This window comes from Pelobates fuscus, chromosome 8 (assembly GCF_036172605.1).
Source record: "Pelobates fuscus isolate aPelFus1 chromosome 8, aPelFus1.pri, whole genome shotgun sequence".
In the NCBI taxonomy this organism is placed as follows: domain Eukaryota; kingdom Metazoa; phylum Chordata; class Amphibia; order Anura; family Pelobatidae; genus Pelobates; species Pelobates fuscus.
In genome coordinates, this window is record NC_086324.1 from 72,522,225 (window position 1) to 72,544,976 (window position 22,752).

The 22,752-nt window shown below is 42.4% G+C and overlaps 2 protein-coding genes across 8 annotated transcripts in view; both read right to left on the reverse strand.

Annotated features, from left to right (window-relative positions):
- Window positions 1-4,041, reverse strand: part of DIP2A (disco interacting protein 2 homolog A) — a 68,297-nt gene extending 64,256 nt beyond the window's left edge. For 2 of the 4 annotated variants that reach the window (XM_063430050.1, XM_063430048.1), the window contains exon 1: window positions 3,575-4,037. In XM_063430050.1, coding sequence (XP_063286120.1) covers window positions 3,575-3,665 — 91 coding nt within the window. In that variant the 5' untranslated portion in view covers window positions 3,666-4,037. Of the gene's footprint in view, window positions 1-3,574 lie in introns of all 4 variants that reach the window. The other 2 variants (XM_063430049.1, XM_063430051.1) reach the window with 2 other exon arrangements.
- A 10,140-nt stretch (window positions 4,042-14,181) lies between these two features.
- Window positions 14,182-22,752, reverse strand: part of PCNT (pericentrin) — a 106,231-nt gene continuing 97,660 nt past the window's right edge. For all 4 annotated transcript variants that reach the window (XM_063430042.1, XM_063430041.1, XM_063430040.1 and 1 more), the window contains 12 exons: window positions 21,439-21,661; window positions 21,130-21,259; window positions 19,656-20,372; window positions 18,173-18,423; window positions 18,003-18,096; window positions 17,693-17,863; window positions 16,756-16,914; window positions 16,389-16,627; window positions 16,180-16,271; window positions 15,015-15,156; window positions 14,809-14,930; window positions 14,182-14,465 (listed from right to left, as the gene is read on the reverse strand). In XM_063430042.1, coding sequence (XP_063286112.1) covers window positions 14,813-14,930; window positions 15,015-15,156; window positions 16,180-16,271; window positions 16,389-16,627; window positions 16,756-16,914; window positions 17,693-17,863; window positions 18,003-18,096; window positions 18,173-18,423; window positions 19,656-20,372; window positions 21,130-21,259; window positions 21,439-21,661 — 2,336 coding nt within the window. In that variant the 3' untranslated portion in view covers window positions 14,182-14,465; window positions 14,809-14,812. The remainder of the gene's footprint in view (window positions 14,466-14,808; window positions 14,931-15,014; window positions 15,157-16,179; window positions 16,272-16,388; window positions 16,628-16,755; window positions 16,915-17,692; window positions 17,864-18,002; window positions 18,097-18,172; window positions 18,424-19,655; window positions 20,373-21,129; window positions 21,260-21,438; window positions 21,662-22,752) is intronic.

Here is a 22,752-nt window from a genome sequence, read left to right on the forward strand (position 1 = left end):
ACACTCATCAGAGTAGATATGAAATGAACAATATTCCACAATGCACAGATTATAAAAAGCCAACATTGCCAGCCAACCAACCCGTGTATCAAAGTTAAGTGAAACTTGTTTAGAGCCTTGTGAGATGGACCGGTCTCCATCTAATTTTAGCCAATCTGATGGTGCAATGCCAGGGTTTTCTTGCCACTATGCAGCCAGCTAGTACCTGAAAGCATTAGGTCAGATACTGACAAATCATCTGTTAGGGGAAGTTCACTGCAGGAGGGATTCTGCACCCCATGAAATAATATCACATCAAAAGCATTTGCTCACTGCCAGGGAAAAAGGTCTAACATTATAGTACAGTTCTGAGAGGACTAAAATGAAAGCAATTGGCTAGGTGACATCAAACTGAGACAAGCACATGGAAAGCAATCATCCAAAGTGAAAGTTGTACAGTTAAACAATTTCTAATTCCCATTCGATTCCATCTTACCACAACATGTACCCAACACCTCAAATGATGCATAATTAGTATATATTATGGGACAAAGTACTGATCAACACAGTCTGGGAATAACAGATGGGTAGTAACCAAGTCCAGTGATAACCCACTGCTCTTGGCATTCCATCAAATAACTGGTTAAAAACCTTACATAGAAAAACACTGTTCCGAGAATATATACCCTTCATTGTCATTCATTTGTATAGCCCTAAATCTTTCGCACCATTTACTCACTGTGGATGAAAGTAAAAAAACAAACAAAAAAACGTTGTAACATGTTTTATGTTTGGCTTCTACTTTGAAATAATTTAAGGATCCCACTAAGTACATACATTTTGGTAAGGTGTTTACTTGATATTTTGATCTATGGAGTCAGAGTGTAAAACAAATTCAAAGAGATGTATGCTATAGCTTTTAAACTGTACTATGTTAGTATCCCTTATATCCACAGTGGGGTACCCTGCACATGGTGAGTGGTCCTTGTGTAACGGTCACATACTTGCCTTAATCACAAGGAAGCTAGGATTTAGCAGGACTTTCAATGTTTGCAGAATGAAATATAAAAATAAATCTCTCTCTCTCTCATTGTAAATTAGGCTTTCTGCACACCAGACCAAGACCGTGAAATACGTGCCTAGCACAGATCTTGGCTCTCTTAACACTTAATTTCCAAACTTAAGGGCTTATATTCACAAGTAATGTGAAAGTAACCCCACAAAACCTTGGAAAAAATAAGATCATCACCCTGGTTAACATAATTTATATTAACAAGCCAGTGTTACATGTAAGTGCATTGTACTGACACTATATAGGCGCATGAAGGTTTTGTGTGTGGCATATTTACCCTAGTGACCCTGGTACCAAGAGCAGGTAATTGCTATTCACCCAAGGGAGCAGAGGGATGGTAGAAGGATGGACTGTGGTTAGCTCAATGATAGTCATGGATGCTACTGTTGAATGTCCCACGGGAACAGATATGCCAGCAGTTGGGTATTCAAACCAGGAACTTGGATCTAAGCTGCTGACTTCAGAAGGAACATAGATTTTGCTAGATAGTGGGAATCAAGCTAATGCACTGGTGATTGAGCCAACCTGGATTCAACAGAATGCAATGTTAGGGGACACACGGCTGACATCATGAAGGTGCACTATTGGAAGGGAGTATAGAGAAACCCAGCAGAGCCTGATTCCGCAGATACCCAGCATTAAGCGATGCCAGAGGTACCCAGCATTAAGCCATGCCAGAGGTACCCAGCATTAAGAGATGTCAGAGGAACCCAGCATTAAGAGATGTCAGAGGAACCCAGCATTAAGAGATGTCAGAGGAACCCAGCATTAAGAGATGTCAGAGGTACCCAGCATTAAGAGATGTCAGAGGTACCCAGCATTAAGAGATGTCAGAGGTACCCAGCAGTAAGCGATGCCAGGAGGTACCCAGCATTAAGCGATGCCAGGAGGTACCCAGCATTAAGCGATGCCAGGAGGTACCCAGCATTAAGCGATGCCAGGAGGTACCCAGCATTAAGAGATGTCAGAGGTACCCAGCATTAAGAGATGTCAGAGGTACCCAGCATTAAGAGATGTCAGAGGTACCCAGCATTAAGAGATGTCAGAGGTACCCAGCATTAAGAGATGTCAGAGGTACCCAGCATTAAGAGATGTCAGAGGAACCCAGCATTAAGAGATGTCAGAGGAACCCAGCATTAAGAGATGTCAGAGGAACCCAGCATTAAGCATTGCCAGAGGTACCCACCATTAAGAGATGTCAGAGGTACCCAGCATTAAGAGATGTCAGAGGTACCCAGCATTAAGAGATGTCAGAGGTACCCAGCATTAAGAGATGTCAGAGGTACCCAGCATTAAGAGATGTCAGAGGAACCCAGCATTAAGAGATGTCAGAGGAACCCAGCATTAAGAGATGTCAGAGGTACCCAGCATTAAGAGATGTCAGAGGTACCCAGCATTAAGAGATGTCAGAGGTACCCAGCATTAAGAGATGTCAGAGGTACCCAGCATTAAGAGATGTCAGAGGTACCCAGCATTAAGAGATGTCAGAGGTACCCAGCATTAAGAGATGTCAGAGGAACCCAGCATTAAGAGATGTCAGAGGAACCCAGCATTAAGAGATGTCAGAGGAACCCAGCATTAAGCGATGTCAGAGGAACCCAGCATTAAGCGATGTCAGAGGAACCCAGCATTAAGCGATGTCAGAGGAACCCAGCATTAAGCGATGTCAGAGGAACCCAGCATTAAGCGATGTCAGAGGAACCCAGCATTAAGCGATGTCAGAGGAACCCAGCATTAAGCATTGCCAGAGGTACCCAGCATTAAGAGATGTCAGAGGAACCCAGCATTAAGAGATGTCAGAGGTACCCAGCATTAAGAGATGTCAGAGGTACCCAGCATTAAGAGATGTCAGAGGTACCCAGCATTAAGAGATGTCAGAGGAACCCAGCATTAAGCATTGCCAGAGGTACCCAGCATTAAGCATTGCCAGAGGTACCCAGCATTAAGCATTGCCAGAGGTACCCAGCATTAAGCATTGCCAGAGGTACCCAGCATTAAGCATTGCCAGAGGTACCCAGCATTAAGCATTGCCAGAGGTACCCAGCATTAAGCGATGTCAGAGGTACCCAGCATTAAGCGATGTCAGAGGTACCCAGCATTAAGCGATGTCAGAGGTACCCAGCATTAAGCGATGTCAGAGGTACCCAGCATTAAGCGATTTCAGAGGAACCCAGCATTAAGAGATGTCAGAGGAACCCAGCATTAAGCATTGCCAGAGGTACCCACCATTAAGAGATGTCAGAGGTACCCACCATTAAGAGATGTCAGAGGTACCCAGCATTAAGAGATGTCAGAGGTACCCAGCATTAAGAGATGTCAGAGGTACCCAGCATTAAGAGATGTCAGAGGTACCCAGCATTAAGAGATGTCAGAGGTACCCAGCATTAAGAGATGTCAGAGGTACCCAGCATTAAGAGATGTCAGAGGAACCCTGCATTAAGCCATGCCAGAGGTACCCAGCATTAAACATTGCTAAATGTATTGGAATATAAATCCCCTATTTTCAGGTGGGCACAATCTTACCTTCCGAGAGTTCCAGCTCCAGTTCGGCCAAACTCTCCCGAATATCCATCGGCAAGGAGTCCAGGAGCGCGCAGCCCCCCCTCTCGGCCATGCCAAGCCCCCTGTCATACACCCGTCATGCCCAGTGCAGAGCCCCCCTCTCCGTGCTCCTCCACCCGGCGGGATTTGTCAGCTCTGTGACTGTATGGCCGGCGTGTGACTGCCAGGGGTCCTCCCTCAATGTGTCCTCTCCTCACACCCTGCGTTCAGCCTGCTCTCTGTCAAGGCCTCTCCTCTCGCTTCATCCGATCCCGTCCCCACAGGACCGGCCCGCCGCGGGGCCGCGCATGGGAGCGGTCCGTGCACGCGCATACGAAGCGTGTGATTTCGCGCGAGCGCACCCAAGAGGACGGAATCTGCCTGGCAACCGCAGAGAACAGAGAGCGTTGACAGGATACGTCTCGGGTCACCCCTCGGAGGGCGTGGCCTTCTACAGTTTGGCTTGCCTGGAGTGCGCGCGCACAAAAATCTAGCGGCTCTTGGATTTTCGAACGTCAGCTCCATTCTAGCAGCTGATTGGTCGCACCGTAAATCGCTGCGGTCTCATTGGGTCGCTGTCGCCGCACCTTCGCACGTGCCACCCATGAGACGTTAGCGGCGCGTGCTCGGCTCGGCTCTGTCAAATGTCGGGGCGCACTCATTGCAGGGAGACACAAAGCTGATGTGCTGGAGACACAACTCCCATGATGCTTTGCCAGTCTTAAAGCTGAAGTACGAATAATGAGATTTATGCACAGGCTTAAAAATGAGCTGTAGGCAGTGCTATTTATTTACTTATTTCCTTTTAAATGTGCCTGTTTTTAATTCACGTGGCCTGCCAAGCATGGCATTAAATGGTATTCACTCATACATGCTCACAGCAATATTTAAATAATACCAGAGGGAGCTGTACACGCCTGACAATGCTCAGGCTGTCATGGGTGGTGTCATTTGATGACTTTTTCTCACTGGTAAATGCCTCAATAGCTGGTGGTAACAAGCTAATGTCACTTTCAGAGGTGGCTCTAGAATTTATGAGGCCTTAGGCGAAACTCAAACATGAGGCCCCACTAACAAAGTGTCACATATACACATTGATGTACAGTTTACCTGTGTATGTGCCTGAGAGTGTGTCTGACAGAGAGTATCCTTGTGTGTGAGAATATGTCTCTGTGAGCATGTTTGCGTTTTTGTCTGAGACCGTATGTGTATGGGGTAGCTGCTTGAAGTGTGTTGTGTGTATGGGGGTGATGGTGAGAGGGAATGGCAGGTGATGGTGTGAGGGGGTGATGGTGAGAGGGAAAGGGGGGTGATGGTGAGAGGGAAAGGGGTGATGGTGAGAGGGAGAGGGGGGTGATGGTGAGAGTGAGCGGGGGTGATGTGAGAGTGAGGGGGGTGATGTGAGAAGAGGGGGGTTGATGGTGAGGGGGTGGGGGGTGAGGCTGAGGGTGGTGAGGGGGTGGGGGGTGATGGTGAGGGGGTGATGCTGCAGGTGATTGGGGTGGGGGGGGTGAGGGTGGTGGGGGGTTATGCTGAGGGTGGTGAGGGAAGGTGATGCTGAAGGTGGTGAGGGGGGGTGATGCTGAGGGTGGTGGGGGTGATGAGGCTGAGGGTGGTGAGGCTAGTGGGGGGTGCTGAGGGTGGTGGGGAGGGTGAGGGTATTGGGGGGGTGCTGAGGCTGAGGGTGGTGGGGAGGGTGTGAGGCTGAAGGTGGTGGGGAGGCTGAGGGTGGTGAGGCTGAGGGTGGTGGGGAGGGTGGTGAGGCTGATAGGGAGGGTGAGGGTGGTGGGTGGATAGGCTGAGGGTGGTGAGGCTAAGGGTATTGGGAGGGTGATGAGGCTGAGGGTGGTGAGGCTGAGGGTGGTGGGGAGGGTGATGAGGCTGAGTGTGGTGAGGCTGATAGGGAGGCTGAGGGTGGTGGTGAGGCTGAGGGTGGTGGGGAGGGTGATGAGGCTGAGGGTGGCAGGGAGGCTGAGGGTGGTGGGGGGTGAGAGAGCCTACCTTTAGTCCCTGGTGGTCCAGTGGGCTCCCTGGTGGTCCGGTGGCCACTGCTCCCGGTCTGCAGCTCCGCAGAGCTGCAGACCATGTAATCTCGCGAGACCATCAGAGCGTTGCCGTGGTAACCCGTGGCAACGCTCTGATTGGCTGGTTTTGCGAGACACATGGTCTGCAGCTCTGCTCACTGCGGAGATGCAGACCGGTGTCTGCGGTGGCTGGCCGGGCTGCCAGAGGGGCCTCGCACCCGGCGGCTTACCGGGCAAGCCGCCGGGCCCACTCCTGGTGTCAGGTCCTCGGTCAGTGACCGAGGACCTGACACAGTGTGCCCACAGGCAGTTTAGGCAGCCGCGAGGACCCAGCCAGCGCGAGGCCTTAAGCGACCGCCTAAACCACCAAATTAGAGAGCCGCCTCTGGTCACCTCCATTACCTGTTTCCCGGTAACAGGGCGAACCATTTTGCAGTAGGTTGCCCTCTTACCTGTGCTGACTGTTCTCCTTTGGCTAGTAATGTCATGAGGTTTGTGCAGAGCTGCAGGCGCTGTGAGTCATACTGCTCTCAGCCAATGAATGCACAGCTAGCCCAGAACGCGTGTGCCTTATTAAACGTTTAGATAATTTCCCCACCCCATAAGAAGTTAAAAAGTATCTGATTGAAATGGCAGAATTTTACTCTACTATTTTGTGGGACGTTCCGATTGTGGCTGTGTGACAAACGCTCCTTCCCATGTATGTTTGCCACGGACTACTGGAGGAGTGTGGAAGCCGGCCTCCTGCCCACCGACTCCCGTTTGGGAGTTACCCTGCCCAGCTGCCATTAGTAGCTTGCCCTTGGTGCCCCTGGTTCAGCACTTTCCCTTCATGAGAATGGAACCGAACGCTGGCTCTCTGGCGGTACTTAGCCGTGACCGCTATGGAACTAATTTCGGCATGAGGACTTCGTGGGTTCCCAGTCACCTCAGCGGGACTTAGTCGCGAATGTTATGGAACCGTTTTTGGCATGAGGTGACTGTATGGTTCCCAGGCAACTTGGTTTGCGGTTTTGAACCACTTTGAAATCCGCCAGGAGAGCACTTTTTGGAGGGAAGGTGCGTAAGACTAAGGAGAACAAAGGCTACCTAAGAGCCCCGCGGAACACCCCGTATTGCGGCCAAAAGTTGACCAACAAAAGCACCAAATGCCCTGGTACTATTTTGGGCATAGGACCACGTGTGCGGCCGGTCAGAACTTTAACATGGTGACAATTCCCCTACACTGCATGGATCTGAGCAGTATTTGCATGCTCTATCTTACAGAATTTGGAAGAACACCTCCATGGCTGTCTAATCGACACCCAGAAAAGTGTTTCAGAGCTCAATTATAATAGTGCCGATTTCTATTGAAATCGACTGTTTGGAGACTGTCATATTTTTTACAGTTTATTAGACACATGCGTGAGGAGTGTTCCTTTAACCACCTTCACACTGTTGTCAATGGTGAAAGTAATAAAGAGACCACATGTTTTGGATCCTCCATATGTTGTAATTTATTTTATCACTACTTCCACAGCTATCGGCTATAAATTGCAGATTTCAGTAGTTTCACCTGCAAATGGCTGGTGAATCAGTTTTACTACTGCGCCCTCTACTGGAACAGAACTGAGTGATTTTTTTTCCCCCCAATCTTTATTTCCACTGTACGATAGTGTCTAGGTATAGGAACTCTTTGTCTCCAAATAATATAGTAAATTTTATGTCCCACTTCTCCTTGCTGTTGCCATATTAGGACTCCCGGGATGGTGCACATGAAATTCCTGTTTAAAGTCCAGATAGATATGAACCCGATATTTTGTGAGGCTGACGAAAAGAGACAGTCATGCTGCTTAGAGTACCACTTTAACGCATAACCCAGAATACATGAGGACAATTAAACTAGGAGCGCATTTCACATAAGTAGGGGAAAGGTCATATCATTTTGTTCCATAGTGAGTAAAATGTTGCGTTTGACTGCATTACGCGTACATGAACTACATGTTTATAGTTTCTTCTATTTGTAGTTGTGGCATAGGGAGAATATGACAGCAATGCACACCTCCCAATGTTTAAATTTGGCTAAAAAGGGGGCTTTTTCATTTTAGAGGGTTTGGCAGAGCCTAGAATTTGGGCTTTTTCAGAACATTTCCAAGATACTTTTTAAAAATTTTTATACAGGTCTGTTCCACTGGAATTAACTAAATACATCTATACATATTATGCTTCTTTTTTTTAAGTTAGGGCTTTCTTATGTTACCCTATATGTAACTTTATACATGAAAAATGTTAAGTATGAATATTAAAAATGGGGACATAAAAATCCACAGTTTTGTTCATAACATCTAATGAACTAGTAGAATTAAAGAAGTATATCTTAAAATGTATTCACTTTTTAGTTCTGAATATTAAATTGGGTCACGGGTTTTACATCTACATTTTTTGGATTTGCCCACTGGGATATTTCCCAGTAGAGTGCAGATGGGGATGAACAAGCTGCTAGAATATGTTAAATATATGTTTTTGGGAGGTGTTTACACATGACTGCAGGGTTACATGATACAGTGCGCTCATGATATTCATCACACATATTGGTTATCATTGGTAGCTCCCATCACAAAAAATATCTCCTGCTAGTTTTAGATTTTGAAGGAAGGACCTGCTGCGTTCTGTAGAAAAAGCACTAAAGGCTTAGCACTGTGCTGGTATATAATGTCATTGTTAGGAATGTTTCTGACATGTGTGGACTTATAGGAACACTATAGGGTCAGGAACACAAACGTATTCCTGACCCTATAGTATTAAAACCACTATTTAACCCCCCCCCCCCCCCCACCAGTCCCCCTTTAATGTAGTAAAATCTTACCTTTATACCAGCATGCTGGTGCTGGCTCTGCCCCTGATCCTCCTCCTTGGCTGACATCATCAGAAGTGTTGATCTCACCCAATCACAATGTTTTCCCATAGGAAAGCATTGTATTGGCTGAGATTGTCAATTCTGATGATCTCGGCAAACGAGGTAGGTCAGAACCACATTCTACTCTCGGCAATCAGCATCTCCTCATAGAAGTGCATCTCTATAAGTAACGTTCAGTGTCTCCATGCAGAGGGTGGAGACACTGAATGTCAGTGCTGCAGAGTGTGCAGCATTGCTCCAGGAAGCACCTCTAGTAACCATCTGAAGAGTGGCAACTGGTGGTGTCTCTAGAGAGTAATATAAAAGACAGTGTTGACAGCAAAAGGCCTGAAGGGAATGATTCTACTCACCAGAACAAATGCAATAAGCTGTAGTTGTTTTGTCGACTATAGTGTCCCTTTAAGCATTAAGTCTCATACTAGAAAAGATAATTATCTGTATGTCCATTACACTATCCTTAATAGTTGAAAGCCACCAAATCCTCTTTAATTTCTCATTCTTCAGGCTGTTGATTCCAGTGGTCTTAGCATAATTCATATGGATGAGTGCATCTCTGGAACGGTTTCAAGCAAGCTTCTCTTCATCACGAACTTCTTGTGAGATTAACAAAGCTACAAGAAAGCTATAATGTAGTCTGGAGAGCATATTTCTGCTTTCTTAGAAGTTTGGGCAGTCTTAATATACACTAGACTATTTTTTTCCTAAAAGCTTCTGGAAGTGGTAAGTCACATCCAGAGCAGATCAGGATTAAAAATCACTCTTTAAAGGACCACTATAGTGCCAGGAAAACAAACTTGTTTTCCTGGCACTATAGGGTCTTTGGGTCCCCCCCACCCTCAGGGTCCCGCTCAAGAGCTGCTAAGGGGTTAAACACTTACCTTTCTCCAGCACCGGGGACTCTCCTCCCTCTTCCGACATCATCCGCCAAATGTGCATGAGCGGCAAGAGCCATGCGCGCATTCAATCAGTCAATAGGAAAGCATTTCTTAATGCTTTCCTATGGACGGCAGCGTCTTCTCACTGTGATTTTCTAGCGGCTGTCAATTAACCCTAATGTAAACATAGCAGTTTCTGAAACTGCTATGTTTATAGCTGCAGGGTTAACCCTAGATGGACCTGGCACCCAGACCACTTCATTGAGCTGAAGTGGTCTGGGTGCCCATAGTGGTCCTTTAATGAGTGTTTAGGTCAAAGGGAGCAGATAATTTTGCTTTAGTGTCCTTCATCCTCTAGTTGCCCATCAATCAGCACAAGTTCCATAGCATGTTGCAATCTTGGTTCAACACAGGACAATATATGTGCTTTTTCTAGAAATCCTGGATAAACTCAGATGCTATCATAACATATGCCTCAAAATCATCTCCAAATTATTTTGAAATGCTACTATATCCTGGGATGGCGTATCCTAGTTATATTATGTATAGTATGGGGGGTTAAGGAAATATTTTTTTTTGAGTGTGGGGTCCTCTGAAATGAATGGTTCTAGCTCTTTAATAATGTTACATATTCCTTCTTGAGTTGGGTTGTATGTAACTACTAGAGTGATTGTTTTGTTTTCCTCTTTGTATTGTAGGAGCCTTTCCCGTGGTGTTTTTATGGCAGATTTTATTTTTTTAGATATATTGTCCTTTCCTTGTAGCCCATAGGAAAGCATTAAGAAATGCTTTCCTAAATGACTCTGACAGTCTACTCAGGTGCTGATCTCTGTCTTTTGTGTCAGAGCAAATGCGGTGATATCTGATAGCCTGGCTGTAGATAATACCTTGTTTGGTGTGATTGGGATGGAAGCTAGAATTGTGGAGGTAGCTGTACTTGTCTGTGGGTTCTCTATATACAGACAATTGAAGAATACCATTGGTGACAGTTATTGTGCAGTCCAAGAAACTCACACTATGATTTGAAAAGTTAATTTTAAGATTTATTGATGGGTGGAATGATTTATGGAAGTCTATAAGGCTTTCTTCTCCTTTTGTCCATATTATGAAAATATAGTCGATGTAACGATATGTATATGGGTTGTGGGGCTGTGTACATAAAAATATGTTTTCTAGGTCAGTCATGAAAAGATTAGCGTATTGGGGTGACATTTTCGTGTCCATCGCTGTCCCTGTCATTAGTAGGTAGTTATTGTTCATAAAACTGAACTAGTGGTGTGTGAGTATGAATTCTATAAGCTGGGCATTTATTGCGCTATTATATTTGCGTGTTGGTTTGTGGGATGAGAGAAATTTAATGCAGGCCTTATGTGGGATGTTACTGTATAAGGATTCCACATCCATCGTTACTAACACGGCTAATCCAATCTACACGACAGGTGAAGTAAATAATACTGATTACATTGTTACCATGGTACCTGTCAAGGGGTAGGATATATTAGGCAGCAAGCGAACAGTCCGTACATGAATTTCATGAGTTGGAAGCAAAAAAAAAAAAAAAAAAAAAAATGGACAAGCAAAAAGTTACTTTGAGAAAAGCCAAACATTGATGACTGGGTCAGACCAAGAGTTTCCAAAATGGCAAGCCTTGTGGGGTGTTCCTGGTAAGCTGTAGTTAGTACCTACCAAACGTGGGGCAAGGAACGACAACCAGTGGACCAGGATCATAAGCGCCGAAGGCTCATTGATGCACGTAGGGAGTGAAGGCTAGCCTGTCTGGTCCAATCACACAAATGAGCTACTGTAACTTAAATTGCTGAAAAACAAAGCTGGCCGTGATAAAAAAAAAAAAAAAAAAGGTGTCAGAACACACAGTGTATTGCAGTTTGCTGCGTATGATGCTACATAGCCACAGACTGTTCAGAGTGCTCATGATAACCCCTGTCCACTGCAGAGAGTGCCTTCAACATGGGAGTATCAGAAATAGACCATGGAGTAATGGAAAAGGGTTGCCTGGTCTGATTGGTTTACATTTAGATCAGGTGAATGACTGGGTGCATAGGCGTTCACCTGGGGAAGAGGCGGCAGCAGTATGCACAATAGGACGAAGGCCGGCCGTAGGAGACAGTTATGCTCTTGGAAATGTTCTGCTTGTAAACCTTGTCTGTGCACTCTTGTGGATGTTACTTTGAATCGTGCCACCAACCTAGAGATTGTTGTAAAACACATACACCCCTTCATGGCAATGATGTTCCCTGATGGCCGTGGCCTCTTTCAGCAGGAAAATGCACCCTGCAAAAGTTGATTAGGAATGGCTTGAAGAACATGACAAAGAGTTCAAGGTGTTTCATTGGCCTCCAAATTTCCAAGATATCAACCCAATTGAGCATCTATGGGATGTGCAGGAACAACCAATCCAATCCATAGAGGCCCAACCTTGCAAATTGCAGTACTTAAAGGATCTGCTGCTTATGTGTTTATGCCAGATACCATATGTTTAGAGGTCTTATGGAGTCCATGCATCTACGCATTACAGCTGTTTTGGCAGCATGAGGGGAACCTACATGATATTTGAATGTTGTATCTGATAGGTGTGTATATACACACAAAGCTTCTTGAAAAGATTTTCCTCCACTGTCAGAGTGGCTTATGTTTTGTGACAGAAAATAAGCTAGCTTTGTCTTTGTTTAAGGTATTAACAAATCCTTTCAATTGCTAGGGTTTTTTTTTTTTTTTTTTTACCAATTTGTATTAAAGGGAATCTATATGGTCCCTCACCACTGGATCAGCACTTCACCTCCAACGACAATAAGGTGCTAATGAGTATGTGCTGCGAGTGAATTAGGCCCTCTATAGGAAAGCACTGCTTCAATGCTTTTCTATGGGGATTTAACAGACGCTGGATGTTCTCATGCATAGTGTGAGGACATCCAGCGTCAGGCAACCAAAAGTCAGTTACCCACCAGGAAGTGCCTCTGACAGCCACTAGAGGCAGTCTTAGTCCTGCAATGTAAATTATTGCAGCTTCTCAAAAACTGCAATGATTTACATGGCAGGACTAAGTTGGACTGGGACACTGCACCCAGACCACTTCAATAAAATTAAGTGGTCTGGGTGCATATAGTGTCCCTTTAATTTATGATTGTCAAGTCCTCCGGGTAAAAAAATAAAGTGTCAGAAATATGATTATTTTTGCACATAATGAAAAAGGTGTTCGAGTAAGTCCCCAATGCATACGTGGAATAACTTTTATACATGCAAACATGGCAGTAAAAACTATGGAAATAGGAATCAAGTGTATGCTTACTGATTCCTGGATCCTTACCAATATCTTAGTAATTTATACAAATAAATAATGATACACACAAAAAATGGGTAAAATGGCGCTAAACAATATGCAATCAGTTAACACATAAAATCTCAGTGCGTCTAAAACCAACCCAGTGTTTCAGTCACCTTAAAACACTTACATATACAAGATTGGATAAAAGAAAAGGAGGTTTTGCGCACACGCTGGACGTATGATATGATCTGTAATATAAACAGCTATCATAGGACAATATGTAAAAGTTCTAAATATAATAGAAAATAACTGGGAGCACTCACACTTTAGAGAGCCATATCAGTCGGCTCTCTACTGTAAAAGCACATAGAGTATTCCCAGTAAAGTGTGCTGTGCAAATAGGTCCCACCAGAAACGGACATCAAATTTCGTCTGGATACAGTCAGGAACCAGGATAAGTTTTAAAAGTAAAATACTTTATTTAAAATAAAAATAAAAAAATAGCACAATGCGTTTCGACCACTCTTGGTCTTCCTCAGGTGCAATAATGTTATCTCAAAAGATTCCGCTTTTATATTACATACTTGATTAAAAAATTTTTTTACAACATATGTATACAAAAAAAACCATATACCCACCCACATTGCCATATATGGTGGTTCCGGTATGATAGCTGTTTATATTACAGATCATATCATAAGTCCAGCGTGTGCGCAAAACCTTTTCTTTTATCCAAATAAATAATGATATTTGTGCAATATACACAATGACTTTCAAAATCTGTAGTCCCTCCGAACCTCTCAAGGAAAGCCAGAATATGTCTGCATGCATTCTGTCAGTGGCCCAGGCAAAGGCTGTGGACACGCTTGTTTATAGAATGGTCCATTGTGCTCATCTTACCTGATAAATGAAACTATTGCTGCAGGTAAACTACATATCCCATAAAAATCTGTTGGACATTTTTTTATATTATACAGACCCCCTGACTAGAATAGCATCTTTCTGGTCTGGAATGAGCTCTCTGATGCTTGCCTGTGTCAAGTACACAAACAATATGATCGTAATGAAGGATTATATATTTTAATTTTTTGTTTGCAGGAGTTTCATGGGATAAGATCTGAACAATTGGACCAGAACGAGAGATTCCAGATCAGAGCAGTAATTCCTGCTGCTATTTGAATAAGCAAGTGTAGCACCAATAACTTAATAAAAGCATCTTTTAAAAAAAAAAAAAAAAAAAAAAAAAAAAAAAAAAAGTATTTTCAAGTCCCACCCCACAAGTATATACAATACCATATACCAATAGGGATGGTGCATTTATTTTGTTTCTCCGTTTATGTATCTTTTCTGCTGTTAGCCAACGCATTTGTACAAAACATGCCTATCATAAAAAACAAACAAACAAACTTTTCTGCAGTATAATAGGAGTTTTCACATTCTAGTACTTGCATCATTTCTTTTTCCAAACTTCAAATGTTTTCCACAAAACCACAAATTGTCTCACCACAGATATAAGTAAATATAGGTTTATTTTGTACAAAATTAATCAAGATATACATAAAAAAAAAAAACCACATTGAACCCCGTGTTTTCAAAACATTGTGTATGTGAACAATGGTTTACCACACATTACACAGATATAAAAACTTCATACTTTTTACATGTGCTAAAACATCTTCAGTGCATATTTCTTGCATAATAAAAATATACAAATTTTGTGGAAGTGATAAAAAGTTGATTGGGTTCAGGCTGTATGTTTCAGATAAAGCTGAGAGAGGAAGCTCCGGTGAAGAATCTAGAAACAGTGGAGACATTTAGAGACAATACTCCAACAGAAATATATAACATTTTCATCCATGATCAAGATAAAGGATTGCCAATAATTCTGGACCAACTTTGGGCACATTGAACATTCAGCATCATTCATGCAATCTAGTGGAGCATTTCTTTTTGTCTGCTCAACTCAAATGCACTGATTTTGTCAAAGACAAGAAAACCAAACAAACCACACGCACACTACAACATCCAGTACAACCAACTTCAACCTGAATTACACATTGCACCTGTAGAAATACATATTTAGGTATAAGAACACCAATTGAACCCACTGCCTTCATAGAAAACTAAAAGATTCTTACCTTTTTACAGCCCACCCAACTTTTGCTGCACCATCTCTAAGTGCTTAATGTACTCTGTGATAGAGTGCTCAGGATCCTGAGTGGGGTATGACAGTCGTTCTGAAGTGTTTGAATGATTTAACCTGCAACAAAATGAATTCCTTTTAGCCAATCTAATCAATATTTTCATAAAGATTACAGTACTGATATGAAGCCTTGTTGCTGACCTGTTTTGAGTCCACAGAGGTTGCCTCGGTGAAACACCTATAGTAGCTGGACTGAGTCGAAGGCACAATGGCATATCTCGAGTGGGAGGGGAGTTGAGAAGATTACTCCCCAGTGGTTGCAAAACATCCATCCTGCTGCTCACTAAAATGAAATATTAAAATTAATATTGAGGACACAATAAGACAAACCATAATCCATAACTAAAGTTCCATTTCATGTGATCAGAATAAAAATAAATAAATTAAAAAGAAAATATAAATGGCATTCTATAACCGGCATCAGGGGAGGTGGAGGTGTCAGACCATGCAAACACATTAAAGAAAATTGTTATTGCATACATAATGGTTACTATTTGGTGCTGCAAGTGGACGCTCATCATGGCATTAATGAAGTTAGGTTTAGGGTGATGGGTAATGAGATGGAGCAGAGCATTTAGTATATGGATTTTCTATAGTACAAAGATCTAAATATATACACAGTGTGCAAAAAATGGAAGAAACCTGATTCCACCCTCTTAGGTTAAGGAAAAGCTTCATTCAATTGTGGAAAGGTGAAACATATTGCTGCCGTAGCTCAAACTATAGTCTGTTTTGCATACTAGTACACAATTTATTGTTACTATCCTCTTTAAACTTTTTTTCGGTTTCATTTCTTCTAAAAGCTTGCAGCATATGCAGGTAACAACTGGATCCCTATGAGTGGGTATGTTTCACAATTCATTTTCGAATGTGTAAGCTGTTCCATTGTGAGTTATGAGAAAGTAAAAAAAAAAAATCTGATAAATAAAAACTGTCACTGTTAACATTACATCAGTTGTCTATATAATATCTCTGTCTAGACAGAATTCTGTGAAAGTGTTAAAGGGACACTCTGGGCACCCTGGGTGAAGTTTCCCTGTCCCCTTAACTCTGCAAATGTAAAACATTGCATTTTTACAGAAACTACAATAATTATATTGCAGAGTTATCTCCTACTCCAGTGGCTGTCTTCCAGGCAGCCAGTAGAGGCGCTTCATGGAGTGCTTTGCATGTTTTTTTGAGGGGTTTTGACTTAAGCTCAGATCTCAATGCTTTCCGATAAGACTACATCTTTAAATTCTGGAATGTGTCAGCTTTGAAATAAATGTGCTTTATCCTTCTCTCACAGGGATGTGCCATAATTTACCTTGTTGAAGCAAAGCAGAACTGTGTTTTCCTGCTTCTCCATTGTTGCTCTTCCTATATATCTTATTCCATTTGTTTACCAAAAACTTTAATCTGAAATAAAAAAGGGAGTTTAACATAACTTAAGGGTCAGGTAACGGTATATATGTAATGATTACTTCATACTTATTCAAAGTTAACTAGAAGTGTCTCGCATGCAAACAGTTTTACCTGGAAATAGCAATAACAACTCTGACAGCGGATCGGAATTTGGTGAGCCCTGGACGGTGGCTGTTGGGAACCTGCACATCTGCAGGTGATGGGTACACACCCATACGGGCAATTAGCGATAGTGTTGCTTTTTCACAAGCCTGAAACCCACCAAGAAGGAGCAGCAGATATTTTTTCTGATATACTAAGGCTTTGCGGAAGCTTTCTGCTCTCAGATACTTCCTGTAAATGCGTTGTACCTTAAAAACAAAACAAAAGTAAAAAAAAAACCTGACCAGTCAACACCGATATATAATAACCTCCAAAGAGGGCATTAGTTAAATAGTACAACCCAGGATTGGCGTAGACTACTGAAGAATACGCTTACCTTGGAGTTTGAAACATCAGGCACTTGCTTGTTTTCTGCAGTCACTCTGCTCAGCTCTGATTCGGCATGTTTTAGTGCAATCTGCAAGAGACGTTTCTCCCTTTGCCATGCTGCCCTCTCGGATTCTAGCCTAGAGTCTACAGCATCATAAGTGCGGATCTGAAATGAAAAAGATAAAAATAAATACAATTTAGTAGCAGTAACGATTTAGATGCCAAATGCCTATGGCCTTCATTTTTTTTTTCCATATATAATCTTTATTTGCCAACAGCATGAACAAACATACATTGCAGACATTGTCGGTTATATCAGGTTTACATGTCAATGTGAATTCAGTAACAATGCCATTTGAACAGTACAATTTATGCATCATGGAACAGTCCGTATATGCTCTCTATTTATAACATCGGGTAACTGTGTGCTCCTGAGTTGGTGTTGCCTTATACCTAGGTTCGAATTTATTACTTTTGGTAATGTGTTGGCAGAACTTGGGGGAAGGGGTCAGGAGCATTGGTGGGGGAGGGGGATTGAACTTGGATTGGAGACTGAGAGTCCCCAGCCTTGCTACCCTTTTCCTGCTCGGTCTAGTTAGTCTCTCATAAACAATTTTAGTCTTTCTCTGGATGCTATAACATCAGTTAAACGGGTCTGGTTCGTGGTCGTTAATACCTATGGCCTTAATTTAATGTGTTTCAATCAGAAATGATTCCACATTTCAAATGATTTATCAGCAAAAGTCACAATGAAAGTGTATGGACATTTTTTTTTTTTTTTTAAACAGAAACAAAATGAAATAATTTCTGATTCAGAAAAATTAAATGTAGGCCTAGATATTGTAATTGTTTAGTCCACCGGGACACATCATCCACAAGGAGAATAATATCTGAAATATTCAAGTTACACTTTCAGCCCATATACACGCTCTTTGACTATGTACCTGTTCCTCATCCAACCCTCTTTGTGGAGACTGTTGCAGAGTTTTACGAAGTTGTGTTAGTTGACTTCTTAGTTCCAGTTTTTCCTTGGTGAGCAGTGTTAGAGACTTTGTAAGCTCCTCATTTTCACTTCGCAGTACATCTATAACACTGGGTGACGATTTTGCTTGCGACTGCAAAAGAAAGAGTGGAGACAATGTCACCAATAGAAGCTAATAAATTGCTTTCATGTTCTTTTGACTGCCTATTTATAAATTAACATGTATTGTAATAGAAGAGTAACATCTTTCGTAAAACTTTTCTAGCACTCACCTGTACATACTGTAGCTGGATTTCAGATTTCAGCTCTGACAAGGTTTCTAGCAATGACATCACTTCTTCTTCAACAGGGGAGCACACAAGCGTGCTGCAAGACAGACAGATAGGTTAGAGACAGACAAGGATCATCTTTTACTAATAATATTGACAAATAAGATATGTACCTGTGTTTGTTCTGCACCCATTTCTTCACCTGCAAAACCGCACGAAACAGTTGTTGCCATATATTTTCCAGTTTGTGACTGTGTTCTGTGGAGGAGGTGAAGTTGGTAACATTACGGGAAGGACTATATGAATCAGTCCAGAGGCGGCTCTTTCGAGAGCTGAGAGCACGTTCTTGTTCCTCCAAGACTGCCAACATGTGCTGCAGTTCTTGGATACGACGCTGATCTCTTTCATGTTGTAATTGCAAATCCTGTGTGTGAAATACAAAAAAGTTATATATGTATGAAGAAAGTATTGTGGTCTGTATGAGAAGCCCTCATATTTCCATTTTGAAATGTAGCTTAAAAACAAGTAAGGCAGCGAGCACTCTTGGATCTCTGCTTGACAGGTGGCATTGTTACTAGGGTTATTTAGAGTACGGATTTGTTTGAAACTGGCACTTTTATAAAATAAGCCTGCAGGGACAAGCAGTTACACAAGTAAGCTAAATTGCTTTAGGGGGACTAGAGTGTACTTTTAAATGGGTTACTCCAAGCACCACAACCATTACAGCCCAATGTAGTGGTTATGATGTCAGGATTACCTTGGCCCTGTTTCCCAGTAACAGAGCAAACTGTTTTGCAACAGTTTGCCCTCTTACTTGGATCCTTGAAAGATCAGAGCCGCAGAAGCCAGAAATTGATCCCACTGGCCGTTCATTGGTTCAGAGTGTCAACGGACCACTCTCAGCCAATAATGCAATTCTGTGCATAGAAACATTAGCCAGTCTGAATCTCTTGTTACAGACTACATCATGATGTCCCAATGATAAGACCAGAGGTGGAGTTACACCTCTGCAAGCAGATTTAAACTCTGTATGTACAGCATTTCAAAGCAAAACACTTCACATAGAGACTCCATACAACATGGCATCTTCAAATCAATGAAGTAATCATGGTGCTTAGAAAAACCTAAGTCACATAATTAAAGCACTAAAAAGGTCTATCAAGCACGATTAACAACTTGATGATTAGAGAAGGTCCTCTGTTTTCATCTCCCTACACAAAACAGAAACAATGCACTCATGTATCGTTCCTGTGGATGGAGTGGTCAGTAATCATACTGCTGTCATAGCGCAGCTGCTATTAGCATAGACAGCAGTTCCATGTATTCTTTGTAATTAATTTCTGCCAAGTACTTAACTATTTGTCCCATTGACCCCTGCTGGAAGTGTGCAGACTTGCTGAGCCAATGGCCGTGTACCTAATAAAATCATTCTATGGATTTTCATTAGAATGATGCTCTAATAATTTCTCATCAATGTACACCTCCAAGATTAGCCAACATAACAAGTGTATTGAGCCCAATTCATTGCACACCAATTGGATAAGAGGCCCACTACCAAACAGACAGTCATGGTTCACAAAACAAGCAGCTATTTCCAAATGCAAGCATTGTAATTTATTACTGGACTCGTTACCTTTTTGACATAAGTTAACTAACCTGTATTCTCCTTTGCCATTCTTCTTCCCTCTCTTTGTTAGCCTTTGCTTCTTGATTCCTTTTCCTCTCATTCTCTCTCTCTTTCTCCAATATTCTTTTCTCCTCCTGAAGCATTAAAAGCTGTGCTTGATACTGATCACGCTCTTTCTGTAGACGGCTCTCACGCTCTCTTTGCTGCTCTAGAGAGCTGTCCAACTGCTGTTTCTGAGTTTGCAAAGTCTCTAGCATGGCACGCATCTTTATACTCTCTTCCCGTTCTTTTAGGGTTTCTTCACGGGTCACTTGAATGTCAGCCTCCATTTGACGTTTAACAGAGACAGCTTGGTGCTGGGTCTTCTCTATCATGGAAGCTAGCTCCCTTGCGCCATGTCGCTCCTCTTTCAGCTGGTTCTGCAATTCTAAAACTAGATTGTGCTCTTGCCGTCTCTCCTGTTCCTTCCTGGATAACTCTCGATTGTGCTGGTGCTTGAGCTCTTCCAGTGTGTTCCGCTCATGCGTTAAGGTGCTAGAGAGACTTTGTGAGTGTTGCCTCAGTTTGGCCAATTCGTCTTCTGCCTGTGACACTTTGCTACGCTCTTGGGAAAGTAGAGCCTCAAAACGAGACTGCTCAATCTGAAGGTCTCTGCGGAGGTTGGCACTGCAAGACTGTTCCTGGCTCAAAGCTGCCGAGAGTTTGTTATTCTGGGCTCGCTGCTCATCCAGGGAGGCAGAGGTATCCTAAACACAACCAAGAAACAAGGAACGAAAATAAAACATGCTTTCTGTAATGTATCTATAACCGTAAGTGGTAATCAAAATTAATCTCACTATATCTAGGTTAAGCTAAAATAGGAGATTAAATATAGACACAAATTGCAATTTTATATATTTTTTAGAAGAACCGGTCACCAGATTCAACTTTAAACAGCGTGTAAAGCAACAAAGTATGATTCATCATACAGATAAGATCATTAGGAGTTGTTCTATAAATATTGACCTCCTACTCCTGACTCTAGCGCCACCATTCTTGGAGGTTCAGTATGTGGGTTTTACATTATTCTAACACCCACCCCCAGTCCCGCCCCCTTTTAGGCCCCGAAGTAGGGCAATCATCTCTAATGACACCTACATGATGGCTTCACTACCACAGTTATGTCTGAACGTACTTTCCCCCCATTTAAAATAATTTTAATTGCTTGCACTGTGACAGAGACGGAAAACAGCCTGTAGAAGGGTGTAGCCTGCTGAATGTACTTCCTTGTCAGTCAGTCCTCTGCTTAGGAGACTTATGTCGAGGAGTGATTGACAGGTAAGGAAAGAGCCAAAATGTTAAAGAGCAATAAATTAAAATTCACACCTTTAGCATATCTGCTAGTAGAATGACAGATAAAATAAGTTGTGTACTATAAACAGGTGCCCGTCAACAGGTTTCTAAAACACTTTAGTGATCAGGACACTTTAAAGCAAAAGATGTCAAAACTATAGGAGATCTTACTTGGATACATTTCTCTCTGAGCTCTGCTCTCTGTTTCATCATAATTTTCTCCTCATCAGCTTTCTTATTTTCAAGCTCCTGTTGAGTTTTCAAGGCTTGTATGGCCTGTTCACTCCTCTCCAGTTGTTCTCTAGAAGCAAAAAGAGAGAAGGTACCTCCATCATCAAAATTCAGAATGTAGAAGAGCAAAACTGGTCAGCAGGAGTAATTGAAACGAGCTGGCAGGTGAAATGAGATATCAAGCAGAGAAGACTATTGGATAATTTGCTGCACACACACACACACACACACACACACACACAGCCATACCTCAACTTGGATATTTCCTTCTGAAGCTCCTTCTGGGACTGTATTAGCTTCTCCTGTTCCATCAACATTTCTTCTTGCTCAGCCCGTAGTTGCGAAACGGAACCCTGCTCAAGCAGTAGCTGCCTGTGCTGTTCAGATGCCCTTTCCCTCTCATGTGCCAATGAGGCCTTCAGATCTTCAGAGATAGAGCTTTCCTGCTGCAACTTGTACTCCAATAGCTCCACTACGTAAAAATAAAAGAGGGAAAGAAATTTACAGGACTATAAATATTTGAGTAAACATACTCAATCCAGATGAAAACACATTGCATTTCCTACTTTACTCCATAAAAAGGAACATTATAAAATATTTTGGAAGTATGGTTCAGGTAGATTTCATAAATTAGATTCTGATACTTCACTCAATGAACCTGAACCTAGTTTTGCCATCCATTAAATTAATCAAAGGAGCTCACTTGCAATAAGAAATTACCTGAATGTCTGCAGGACAGAAAATTAAATAAAGTCATAGAAACAGTCTCTACAAAATTGCTTACTATCGTGCTAACTTACTTCAGCAAAGGAAACATCTTCGGTCACAGTAGAAGAGACAAATAACCAATATACAGTAAGTGTGCATCCTTCACAGGGCGTTCTCTAATTTGTACAAAAGATGCAGGTGTATGTGTATCCAATTACTGTATGTATCCAATTGCTCTCTCACAGGAGGTTGTTAGACTTCAGAGACATGCTTTGGGATCATGAATTTAAAAAAAAACAAGTAGGGGTTCTCCACTGGTCTATGGTGAATTTCACCTCATAACTGCTTGTTTTAACACCATTGTGTTTGTTTGCAGTTAAGCCTGACCACAATTCATTGGAACAAACCAATGTAAACATATTTAGCAGCCAGACAAGTACTATTATTTGCGTTCATTCTTTCTTCTTTACCTTCATTTCACCTATTCTTAACTATGGATTCTTGAGCAGTGATTAGTCAGTGAAGAAATTTTGTCCAACTAGTAGCAATTTAGCTGCACTCAACCACAAATAGGTTTGTCTGCTACTTTGGAAGAGGTACAGAACAAAAATCGGGGTCTTACAGGGAAACCGTAGGACATTTTTTGCTCAAGTTTTGCATTATTGCTTTGTCGCTCCTCCACCCCTGAGCAGCAGACACCATCTTCATCAATCTAGACCTATTGCAAAGAAAATAACATGGCCAACCTACTGTGCTCTTACGTGATCATGTCACATGTATGTGCCATATACACCTTAAGCTCAAAAGCTTGCATCACATATTAATAGACGTTAACCATACTTCATAAGAGTACTG